This window comes from Herpailurus yagouaroundi, unplaced genomic scaffold (assembly GCF_014898765.1).
Source record: "Herpailurus yagouaroundi ecotype Mexico unplaced genomic scaffold, PumYag 213, whole genome shotgun sequence".
Lineage (NCBI taxonomy): Eukaryota > Metazoa > Chordata > Mammalia > Carnivora > Felidae > Herpailurus > Herpailurus yagouaroundi.
The window spans coordinates 15,436,416-15,449,104 of record NW_024412444.1 but is presented as its reverse complement, the minus strand read 5'-3'; the positions used below and the strand labels follow the sequence as shown (position 1 = coordinate 15,449,104).

General features: G+C 40.5%; 2 protein-coding genes across 7 annotated transcripts in view; one reads left to right on the top strand and one right to left on the bottom strand.

Annotated features, from left to right (window-relative positions):
- The first annotated feature begins 78 nt into the window (after positions 1-78).
- SPCS1 (signal peptidase complex subunit 1) lies at positions 79-1,959 on the top strand. The gene is made up of 4 exons (XM_040454870.1): positions 79-461; positions 777-836; positions 951-1,037; positions 1,546-1,959. Exons 1-4 carry the CDS (start codon positions 246-248, stop codon positions 1,669-1,671), a joined length of 489 nt encoding a protein of 162 aa, XP_040310804.1. The 5' UTR covers positions 79-245; the 3' UTR covers positions 1,672-1,959.
- Positions 1,668-12,689, bottom strand: part of NEK4 (NIMA related kinase 4) — a 51,269-nt gene continuing 40,247 nt past the window's right edge. For 3 of the 6 annotated variants that reach the window (XM_040454857.1, XM_040454863.1, XM_040454864.1), the window contains one exon: positions 4,984-6,004. In XM_040454857.1, coding sequence (XP_040310791.1) covers positions 5,912-6,004 — 93 coding nt within the window. In that variant the 3' untranslated portion in view covers positions 4,984-5,911. Of the gene's footprint in view, positions 2,198-4,983; positions 6,005-12,560; positions 12,604-12,689 lie in introns of those variants that run through there. The other 3 variants (XM_040454862.1, XM_040454861.1, XM_040454860.1) reach the window with 3 other exon arrangements.

Sequence of the window (12,689 nt, the reverse complement as noted above, 5' to 3'; positions counted from 1 at the left end):
GCCCGGGTCCTCGCAGAGAAAAGCCGGTCGCCATGGAGACGGCGCGCGCTGGCGGCCGTTAGGCCGCCGGGGCGCTGAGGGGGACAGTTTGGAGGGCCGGGGCCGCGGCTCCCGCCATTACACTACTGACGGCTAACCCCTCCCGGACGTGCGATGCTTCTGCTCGACCGCCACCGTCGCCACCTCAGCCCTCGCGGGCAGTGCGCCGGGCTACAGCCGGCTCCGAAAGCGCAGGTCGCCTAGCGATGGTGCAGGGCGGAGCCTCGGGCCGTTCGGGTCTGTGGGAGACATCCGCTTCCGGGGCCGCGGCCGTCTTATTGCCCGGCTCTGCGGGCCCGCGGTTCTGCACTTGGAACCCGACCCCGGCGCCTACGATCCCTGAGTCGCACCTGCCTTCGCTCTGCCGCCAGCTTTCTCAGCTAGTCATGCTGGAGCATCTGAGCTCGCTGCCCACGCAAATGGTGAGGGCTCGACCCCAAGACGCCCCCCCCCCCCCACCCCGCACGCTTCTCTGGAGCTGGCAGCTCTCGCGGCCCTTGTCTCTTCCCTGAATTGTGCTTCCCGGGTCCCCATCTCTCTTCGCCCGCGAGGAGCCCCCTGCCCATGCGCCGTTAGGATGCTTCAGGTCTCCGGAAAACCTAGAATTTCATTTCTTGTCCGGTCCTTGGGGAGGCCCCTGATGCCGAGGTTGCCCGGTGCCAAAGCTGTGAGGCCAGGGCAGGAACCACCTCTTCGGTGGTGGAACCAATTCCTGCTTTGCTCTCCTTCGCTTCTAGGATTACAAGGGGCAGAAGCTAGCTGAACAGATGTTTCAGGGAATTATTCTTTTTTCTGCAGTAAGTATTGTTTTTGCATAGTATTCTTTTTCTTCTCCCCCTCCCCCCCCCCCCCCCCCCCCCCCCCCCCCCCAACCAGCTTGATTGTATTTAATGTACTTCGTTTGTCTCCAGATAGTTGGATTTATCTACGGGTACGTGGCTGAACAGTTCGGGTGGACTGTGTACATAGTTATGGCCGGATTTGCTTTTTCGTGTTTGGTAAGAAGATTGTGGGTATTTGGATGTTAGTGGCAAGTTAAGTTTTCTAAATTGGGTTGGTTTGGTTGGAGCTGGTAGTGAGAACCAGCACCAGCTTTTCAAAACCTCCTCTTTTTGCCATCAGTGTTTCACCTTGCTATCTATCATTGGAAAAGTAGAATACCAAATAAGTGGCAGATAAAGTAAGCTGCATGAAAGGATACAGTTCATTTCTTAACAGCAGCTGCTCCAAGCAGTAATCTTAAGGTCAAAACTAGCAGGAATTTCTTAGGGTCTTCACAATGCGCTCTCCTCACTTTTTAGCTCCTAAAGCCTTATGTGTAAATGGTGAGGCTTGTTTGCAATTCTTAAATATCTTATCTGGGTGGATGAGTTTTCACTGGAATGTCAGTTTTGCTGTTGTTTTTTACCTCTAGAAGCATAGAGGACTTATTTGGGAATATTACACGTAATGCTCTTTTAAACTTTTGATGTTTAATATTGACGGATTTCCTCTGTTCTGGCTCAGTTGACACTCCCTCCATGGCCTATTTATCGCCGGCATCCCCTCAAGTGGTTACCTGTTCAAGATTCAGGCTCCGAAGACAAGAAACCAGGGGAAAGAAAAGTTAAGAGGCATGCTAAAAATAATTAGGGTTTTCATGATTCAGCTTTACTGTTGCACCTGCTTTCGTTTTGTATGAGATGAGCTAAATTGTTTTCGTATCCAAAACGTGAGTTGAAACCCATCGCTGCTCCTCCAGCACAGCTGTGTATACATTTTGTTGTCTTTATATTTCATTTCTAACTCCGTTGGCTTTTGACTTATAATTATTTTAGACCTTCTCTTCATAATCTTTATCTGAAATGAGAGCAGAAAACACAAGTATGCAAAGTTTCTTTCAGGTCTACAAAAATAATGAATAAATGCCTCATAAAAGTACAATTTGACTGTCAGAGTTTTATAATTCATTATGAGTGGTTAAATCGTTTTAAGGTTTTCAGTTAAAACTCAACACCAGTCTATGTCTAAAGAGTCTTTTGTCCATTGTTGTGCAAGCGAACCTACCAGTAAATGCCAGAGTTAGAAGTTTGTGGTTCTGAAAACATCACTGAGCACCATTTCTATTTTCTGTAGCTGTAAGTTCCTAATACATGTCTTTCTTGACAACAGTAAGTGCCTATGAAAAAATTGAGTGTAAATTTGTGGGATGGTCATAGTTTGGTACCACTAAAATAAGGGTGTTGTTAAGCAGAAAAATTTCAATCCATCCTTTACTTGAGGTGGAGCAAAGTGGAAACCTATAAAAACTAAATTCTTTTTAAATTTAACAGAGGACTGAACAGAAAAATATTCTAAAGGTTTTGTGTACAGAATGGAAGTGGGAGAGTTATTGTAGGTAATATTCTATTTCTCAGTACCAGGATACAGGACTTGATAAAATACATGTTTAAAAAATGAGAACAATGACCTTAATAAACAAAAGTCAGGAAAGCTTAAAGAAAAAAAAAAGAGAAAATTAAGATCACATAAATAAGACTAAGCATATAAATAAGAGTAATTAATGTGATTTAAAAGTTAGGAGCTCCCAAATAGTGTTAAAAATCAAGTTACCTTGGGGTGCCTGGGTGAACGACTCTTGGTTTCAGCTCAGCTCATGATCTCACAGTTCATGGGTTTGAGCCCCAAGTTGGGCTGGCTCCGTGCTGACAGCATGGAGCCTGCTTGGGATTCTCTGCCCCTCCTGCATGCATAGGCTCTCTCCATCTCAAAATAAATAAACTTAAAAAAAATGAAGTTACCTCCTATTTTCCAGATGACACCCAAAGGTTGAAAACCGGGAAAAGGATATCTTAGGTGGATGCAAGCAGAAAGGAGAGGTAATTAGAAAGTCATAGTTAACATCAGAAATGCGGCAAGGGGGGACATCTGGAGCTGCCAAAATGTGCTGTTCTGAATCATTATACATTAAATAAGACATGAAATGTATAAAGAAAGACTTTTACACACGTAAGAGTTTGGCAACGCTACCACTGGGTAGGAGACCAATACTACCTTTCAGATTTTGGTCGATAAGTGGGCATATATTGAAAGGGAAGACTTTTGCACTTGTTCTCTATACTTGGAACATTTCCCCTCAGATACACAGGACTTGTTCTTCATTTTCATTCAAGTCTCTACTCGGATGGGACTATAAAGAAACATCTCCTACTGCCCTGTCAAAATAAAGTGGTATGCCCCATCCTCTATGCACTGATATATCTCACATTACATATTTTTCATTGTTGCCACCCCTCCTCCACAGAATGTAAGCTCCATGGGAGGGAACAGGGATCTTGTTTGCTCACTGCTGTTTGCCCAGTACTTCTAAGAGTTGGGGAGACATTGTAGGTGCTCAGTAAATAGTTAATGAATGATTCAGAGGTGCATTGCCATTAGTCACCTGGTCTACTTAAGTTTAATTAAAACTAAAATTAAACATGGAGTCCTTCAAACTAGCTACATTTCAAGAGCTCAAAAGCCATATATGACCAGTGGCTCCCTTATCACAGAATACAGATACAGAACATTTCCATCATCACAAAACTACTGATCAGGTCTTCTACAGGTTTGAATAATAGAGAAAGGCAAGTGATTGTGTTTGTGCATAACAATCTTTACTAAATGCCCATTGGACTGTTTCCTCTACTGGCTCATCTACTGAGCCACAAGGAAGAACAATCCCAAGAAGTAAAAGTTAACGCAGGTCATATTCAGTAACCACGCTGCAATGACTCCCGCCCCCCCAGACAGAGAGCACGTGAGTGAGCACCAGCAGGGAAGGGGCAGCAGGAGAGGGAAGGAGAGAATCGTAAGCAGGCTCCACGCTCCGTGCAGAGCCCGATGTGGGGTTCGGTCTCACTACTGACTGAGATCATGAGTTGGACACTTAACCGACTGAGACACCCAGGTGCCCTGAATTTTTTTGGCTTTCTAAATACATGTATCCCCTACTTTCCAAAAGCTCGTTTCACGCCACTTCACTTTTCTGAAAGTCTTACGTTACTGCAGCAATGGCTTTTTTCATAAAAGCAAAAATCCTCTTCAGATTTCTTTCAGCAAAAACAGGTACTACTGTAGGTCTTAAGTGTGAAGAACTTTCAGAGAGTGGGAGATACTCTGTTTTTCACCATTTCAGCTTACCAAAGTTTTCATAGGACTGCTTTTTGGGGGTAATGAGAAAATATGTATATGGAAATTAAGGAATATTTCTTAAGGAGAAAACAATTACTGGCTATTTACAAACTGTCAAAAGTATATCAAAGTCTGAAATATGGTCAAAGGTATAATGAGAAGAAAATTCATACTGTTAAAGGTGTTTTATATTTAAGAAAGATAAAAAATGATTAAGCACTCAAAAGCCAGAGAGTAACCAGAAGATACTGGGATGAAAACCAAAATGAATGTTTAGACAAAACTATACAGAATGGGAATAATAACATATGGGGGAGAATTTTTTAATTCTAAGAAAATATGTACATTATACAAATTAGAAAACTTAACTAAAACTGATGTCTCTCAAGAAAGATGTATTCATAAAGCATGCAAGAAACAGTGAATAGTTCAGAAAGACCCACCCACAGTTTGCCAAGGATTTGCCTCAGACTGGGACTGGGATGAGATGGTTTTACTGTTGAGTTCTAACAAACCCTTCAAAGTGAAAATAAGAGATCTCAGAAACCAGGCTATGAGCACCTTAAGGACAGGGAGTAAGTGTTTTCCTCACCACCATATCCCCAGCTCCTGCCAGAGCACCTGACACAGAGTAAAAACTAAAAATCTGTTAAGTGGCTAGAAAGGGAACATTTCATTAGAGTATTTTATGTGTGTGTAATTTTCAAAGAAGGTAAAATAACACTTTATATTATAAAAAGTGAAAACGTTTCCGGAACAGCATTCATTTTTAAAGTCCCTTGAATACAAAAGTGAAAATTTACTAATCAAGATTTTTATTTTATAAAAACAACTTATTTCCCACATGGGAATTACTCCTCATTAAACAACTAATAAAATATGTGATATACAGTCATACATTTACAACATGGGAAGACAACCAATAATTTGACAGACAAAAAGACAAACTTCAGGAGGTAAGTATGTCCAACATAACTAAAAGGAGCTGGACTTCACTTACAAATTGCTTAACTGGAAAAGGAATTCGTGTTTTAGAAATGTTTTCACTGATGAAAAGTTACTCTAAAAAAAGCCAGCAGAAACATGGATTTACAAAGCCAAATTATTTTTTAGTTTCAATTCTTGCATATCCTAAATGAAGTTCATATTAAATGAAAATAAAAGGTTTATTAAACATCCATCAATATATAAAAAAGGAACTGCTCAATTACTAGATACTACATATTCTTTATATCTACTCCCAGAATCAGGAATTGATTTTCTTAAAAAAATAATTTTTCAACTACTACCTAAGGTTATTAACAATGACAACTTGCATCACTAGACATATTATGTCACTTATTTATCCTATTACTTTTATCACTATAGTGCAATATAAAATTTCCAATCCAATATTTTATGGCCCTTACGTATCAAACTAATTAGTACCTTAGAAAAATAAAATTCTAAATATAAAGTTGGTGGTTTAAGGCTCAGTAAACAGTAACCAAACAAAAGTCTTATAACAGATTTTCCTCATCAAGAGTAAGATTAGCCACAGATTTTTTTCCTTTGTTTTGTGACATTGCTTCATTTTACTCTTCCATCCCATTTTTTCCCCAGTTAAAAAAAAAGATATAAGGATGTTGAATGGCCTACAGCCATTATTATGGGTTTGTTTCTGTTTAAGCCAAAAACCTTTGAAAATAGGTCTTTAGTTCTGGCAGATTAGAATAAATTATCAAAAATTCACATTTTCTTCAAAAAATTTCAACTGGCGAGCTTTCACACTGTAAGCTGTGTATTTTTCACCCATGTGCTCCTGCAAACGTACCTAGTGGAGAAACAAAAAGAAAATCAGTATGTAGTAGAAAAATATTTTTTGCAATTTTAGAAGAAAGGCTTTTCAAGAAAAAAGAGAAGGGCTTTTCTTTAAAAAATAAAATTTTTTTTTAATGTTTATTTTTGAGAGAGAGAGCGTGAGTGGTGGAGGGGGAGAGAGAGGGAGACACAGAATCAGAAGCTGGCTCCAGGCTCCAAGCTGTCAGCACAGAGCCCAACACAGGCCTTGAACTCACAAACTGAGATCGTGACCTGAGCTGAAGTCAGCGGCCCAACCGACCAAACCACCCAGGTGTCCCAAGAAGGACTTTTCTAAGCATGATACCAGAGGTGGAAACCACATGGGAAAATGCTATCATTTAAAAAACATTTGAAACTTCAAGATGTCAAAAAATTGTCATGAGATGTTAAAGAACAAACAATACACTGGGGAAAATTTGCAAATACATGCCAAAGAATTAATACCATTAATATAATATAGAGCCTTGGGGGTGCCTAGGTGGCTCAGTCCGTTAAGCATCTGACTCTTGGTTTCACCTTAGCTCATGATCTCATAGTTTGTGGGATTGAGCTCTGTGTTGAGCTCTGCATTGACAGTGTGGAGCCTGCTTGGAATTCTCTCTCTGTCCCTCTCCCCCACTCTCTCTCAAGAAATCAAACTTTAAACAGCATAGAGTTTCCCTATTTAAAAAAAAAAAATAGAGCTCTTAGAACCAGTAAAACACATAATATTAGAACATTAGAATTAGTAAAACAACAAAACCAATCCCATAGATAATTCAGCAAAGGCATTTACAAATTAATACAAATAGCCAATTAAAACAGAAATTTAAATCTAATAATAAAAAAATACATACAATGTGACACTCAATATATGCCTGGAATTAAAATAACACCTAACAATATGTTAAACAGATGTCACACACCTCCTATCCAGTGCACAGAGAAGGACACAATATCACTTTTGTGGTATTCCTGCCAAAAATACAGAATCTGAATCTATTTAACAGGAAACACATCAAATCCAAACGGAGGGTCATTTTATAAAACATGGCCGATACTCTTCAAAAATGTCCTAACTGTCCCAGATTAGATGAGACATAACAAATACAATCCCAATTGGTTCCACATCTGGCATGATGGCTTGAGGAGCTCTGAAGACCCCCTCCTCACTGAAACTGGTGAAAATTATTTTCTAAACTAACCATTTAAAGTCTCTGGAAGCGGTCCTGAGGGCATACAGCAAATAAAGACACTTTTTTTTTTTTCTCAAGAAAATCTACTAAAACCCATTAAGAACAGTGAGAGCAGGTGGTATCTAAGCTAAGATCAAAGGCCTCCCTCCCCAGTCCCAGCTGAGTGAGACAAAAACTCTACACCAAACTGTAGCCAACAACACAGGGTTCCCTTTCCATCAGCTCCTAGTACAAAGGCAATCTTCCTGGGAGGGGCAGGACATCATATCTCATCCTGCCCCTCCACATCTGTGGTTAAGGATACATTTTGAGAGAGTGCAGCCAAGATGTGGGAATTTCCTTTTTATACCAGGTTAGACTTGTAGGATGGAGGCTGTACCTTGGGAGCGAGGCCAATGAAAATACTGGGGCCCCAATCACCTTTGCCCCAGACCATAAAGTGAAAATCCCATGCTCAGGTGAAGCATGCCAAGAAGACCAGCCCACCCCGCCACTGAGCTTCTAAAGTAGGGGTATCACTCACAGACAAGTATGCTATTGTCTTTGCTCCCAGCTGTGTTCAGAGATTTTTCCTGGGGTGAGAAGCAAGACCTAAAACAGCACCAAAACTTTTCCTTAATGGACTGACCTCATTTGAACAGAGTGGAAAAACTCAAGCCTACAAGTGCTCTCAAAAACTGGAAGTAGTGGTGAATGGCAACTAGGAGGAGACTGGTAGAGTCACTGGGTGTACAGGCTAAACTGTGGGCAGCCTACTTTGATGGAGACAACTATGAAGCTGGGAGGAACCCTCCCCCACCCCCACCCCGCCCCCCACCCTGGGGTCAAAACAAATTTCAAACACTGACCCTGGGAACTATCCCTTCAAAGAATCCCAAATTTTACTGGATCAGTTTGTGGAGCAATGTGTGCCCCAGGACATTGTTGGAAACAGGAGAGCCATCAATTAGCAACTAAAAAACCTTAACACCTAAGGGAAGGACAAGGGAGAGTCAAAAGAGTTCTGCAAAACCCACAATCGTCCCAAGGTGGCTGTGGATACAACCAAGGCCTTGCCAGCTGAGAGGCAACATCAGATTTACATTGTGGAGACATGAAGAAGGGATAAAATAGACTTTACTAAAAAATTCAGCCAATCACTAAAGAAGCAAATAATAATAGCAACTCTCCTCCCTGGGGAGGCCAGTGCCCAGACTTGTACAATATACTTTCTGAAATGTCCAGTTTTCAATAGACAGTTATAAGACACATACACTGGGGGAAAAAAGAAGGCAAGAGAGGCACTACCTGGGAGAGTAACCAGATACTAGAGTTAACAAGCAAAGATATCATCAGAAACATGTTCACAGAACTAAAGAAAACTATGATTAAAGTAGTTGTAAGAAGAACTAAGTGGAAATTCTGGAATGGAAAAGTATAATGACAAATGAAAAACTCAAGAGGGGCTCAACAGTTTATTTGAACTGGCAGAAAGAAAAGTAAGCAGGCTGGAGATAGATCAATATATAATTGATAATCAATATATAATATCAATATATAATTCACATTATAGATTGATAGATCAATATATAATTCTTTGATTATATAATCAAAGAACAGGGAGAAAAGAAAATGAAGTGAATATCACTTCAGAGAAAAGTGGGGCTTCACTCAACACACCAACACATGTATAATGGGACCATCAGAAGGAGAAGGGCGAGAAAGGAGCAGAAAAATTACTTAAAGAAATAATGGCTGAGCAATCCCTATCAAAATAACACCAGCAATCTTCACAGAGCTAGAACAAACAATCCTAAAACTTGTATGGAACCAGAAAAGACCCCAAATAGCCAAAGCCAAATCTTGAAAAAGAAAACCAAAGCTGCAGGCATGACAATCCTGGACTTCAAGCTGTATTACAAAGCTGTAATCATCAAAACACAGTATGGTACTGGCACAAAAACAGACACTCAGATCAATGGGACAGAATAGAGTGTGGTAGGGTCCCTTCCCTCAGGAAAGAAAAAAACCTCAAGGTAACCTGGCTATATGCGTATATGACAACATCCCTCACAGTCTTGTAACATGAGACCACTTAATCAGACTACATGTTTGTGTGTTACCATATATGGGAGACAAGGAAGCAAAAAATATATAAAAACCCATGTTTTTATTTATTTATAAATAAATAAATATTTATTTATTTATATAAAATATATTTATATATTACATATATATATTACATATTTATATTACATATATTTATGTATATATATGTATATATGTATATATATATGTATATATATGTATGTATATGTGTATATATATGTATGTGTATATATATGTATATATACATATATATGTATATATATATGTACATATATATGTACATACATACATACATATATATATTACATATATATTACATATAATATATATATATTACATATTTATATAAAATATACAAAAAAACCAAATGTGGCATTCGGGGCTCAGTTCTTTGGAAACCCAACTGAGTGGTGCTGGCAGGAATAAAGTTGCTTCCTGGAAAGAAAAGGCTTGGTGTCACGACTCTGTGCGAGAATCCTGCTACATTACTTGGGGGCTTGTCCAGGATTCAGAGACAGTTCATTTCCTCCTCCTTTGCCACCAGGGATATGAACCTCGGAATGCCAGGAGAGGCAGCCTTGCCTGGTGCCAGAGACCGCTTGATCTGCAGGAGACTAGCCCTCTCAGCATGCTGGGGCGAGGACCCCGTGTGCCCCAATGGAACTTGTGAGGCCCAGACACCAGCTCAGGGAGTGCCACCCGGCAGACTGGTAAGAACCTGGGTTCGTTTTGGCACACCTGCCCCCAAGAGGCAGAAGGGGAGCCTGATCACCTCCCAGAGTTGCCCTAGTAGTTCCACAAGGGGTGAGGAACGAAGCTGCAACTCTAAGGCACTGGGTAGCAGATTGTGGAGTCGCCATGTGACTGTGTGTGGGGACTTGTCTCTCATTCATTTCCTGGATTAATGACTATGGTAATTAGAGCCAACCGTCTCTGGTTATTCTACCTCAGAACAGGGACTTTAAGGAATATTCCCAAGCAGCTGCCAAAACTCCTTTTGTTTCAGGGAAATTCCCTGTCTTCCCCAGACTGACACGGACTGCCCAATTCCACTGGTGGAAAACAAAACAAAACAAAACAAAACAAACCCGGAGTCTGCTCCGGGCAGACTCTGTCTGAGCTGACAAGAGTTAAAACTGGGAATTCTCTTTCTCTGCCTTTTGCTGGCACCTCTCCTCTTCTGCCTTCCCTCCCCCGCCTTCTTTTCTGTACCACTTTGGGGGTGGCCGGCATAACTGGCTCCTCAATGCCTCAGGCACCATCAGCTCCTCCTCCCACCCTAGAGGTTGTGGAGTGAAGACCACCCACTTCAGATTTCCCCACTGGTGCCCCAGATACAAATAGACAAGGGGGAACAAATTGATTAACTTTTAAATGGACACAGATGGAACACATTTGGTATTTAAATGGATTTAAGTTTTTTGGTTTAAAATAGACATGTCTTTAGAGTTATCAGCATTAAACATATAAAACTGTTTTCTAAAGGTCAAATAAGCTCTTTTATCTCTGTTGCAATTTGTCAGCAAAAAGGTGACTTAAAATGATGGTTAATTTTGTCTGTCTCAAAGCTTTCACGGGTAATTGTTAAGATAGCTTTCAAAGTCTTTGGTAACCTAAAACGTTAAAGTTTGGCTTGCATGATAAATTGAGATTGAATTCATTGGATATCTAAAGAGATAAGAGGCTAAAGCACTAATTACTAGATGTAGGTTTGTGCTTCTGACTTGTTGCAAAGAAACTCCGGACATTTGGATCTATGGGAAAACATGCTTTATCCTTAATGGATTCATAATTTTGCCATCTAAAAACATTCAGATATAACATAAAGTTCACAATTGGTTACTACTTAGTTTTCACTGGAGACTAAGGTTTCTAAGAGGTAAAATTCTACTAAATGTAGTTAAAACTAATAAAAATAAGACAAGCAACTCTGTATGTAGAAAAGTAGGAGATATGAAAGAAAGATATAAGAAATGGAAATATATTTTTGTTGAAGGTAAAAGAAAGTAATTTTGTTCTAAATGGGATTGGTTATTTGGAGGAAAATGGCTTGGACAAAATCTAAATGTAAAGAAAAGTTGCAGAAAGTTCATGAAGGAAAATCTTTAAAAAGAAATTTTATGTGTGGTCAGGATGGACTAAGGTTAAAATAAATGGATTTTAAAAGTACATTGGGTTAAGATTAAATTCCTCCTCTTTTGACCCAAAGGCCGAGAAAATGATAGCAATACCCTTGGTGCCAGCCTCCAAATCCTCCACATTTCTGTTGTTCCTGTTCAGCAGAGGACTGGATGCCTCTGCCGTATGAGGGATGGGTGATGAAGGGCTTTTACTAAGGTACGTGGGAGCCATTTTACTACACTTAGCCCACTGTATGCCAAAAATGGATATCCACATGGCTGAAACATATTTATGTGAGCATTGTTGAAAAAGGGGAATAGACCTTGACTTTGGCCCTTTAACCCCCTCCCTCAATGGCCAATGATCAATATGGAAGTTACTGTTGGGCCAAAATAAAATGAGTGCATCCTACAACAACCAGGAAAGTCTTGCTTGGTCACAGTCCATACCCCAAGGTCCTGCAGGCAGGAAATGGAGGGGTAAGAAAAAAACAGGAAAGACCAGGTCAGCTCTTGGAGGTGGGGTCAAGCCTGGGTAAGAATGACTATTAGCACCTCGTGAGACTGGCAGGGCTTTTGGCTGCCAGCCGCAGAGCCAGCCAAAATGCAGGGACAGGAGATGAGGTTTCTCCTGGCCAGCTATAGGAAATTGAGATAAGGGACAACTTTCTTCCTTCTTCCTATAGATGGTTAATTCCCCAACCAAGGCCATTACTCCTTTGGAATGCATTATGATTCATTTTCTTTTGCACAAAGGTTTGGCCCCAATACAAATTGGAAGAGGGAACCTGGCCCCCAAAGGGAAATATCAATGACAATACTATCCTACAATTGGACTTGTTTTGCAAATGTGAAGGGAAATGGGGAGAATTCCCCTATGTTCATTGTTTTTGGGCCTTAAGAAAAAAAAATCAAGATATGTGTAAGCAATGTAAGGTGGATCCTAATTTAATGGCAACCCTTTCTGAAGTCCAGCAATCAGTGGGGGGAAGTAATTAAGGGCTCCTTACCTGTATCTAAAACAGACCTAGAGAAGGAGGAAGGGAGTTCTTTCACCTCAACCTCCTTCTCCTTGGGTCCTCATACACACACACACACACACACACACACACACACACACACACTTCTGCTCGCTGCTACTCACCTTATTCAGGCCCTCCTCACAGGCATGTTTGCCTTATAAGAAGCTAGAATGCCAGAAGAAAAAACCTTTATATTACAAGATTTAAGACAGATAAAAGGAGATCTAGGTAAATTTTCTGATCAGATAAGT

Bases quoted from the DNA above. Each gene is read 5' to 3' on its own strand.
- SPCS1 (XM_040454870.1), top strand. From the start codon at position 246: ATGGTGCAGGGCGGAGCCTCGGGCCGTTCGGGTCTGTGGGAGACATCC. The intron at 462-776 runs GTGAGGGCTCGA...CTTCGCTTCTAG, and splicing joins GCTCGCTGCCCACGCAAATG to GATTACAAGGGGCAGAAGCT. The intron at 837-950 runs GTAAGTATTGTT...GTTTGTCTCCAG, and splicing joins GAATTATTCTTTTTTCTGCA to ATAGTTGGATTTATCTACGG.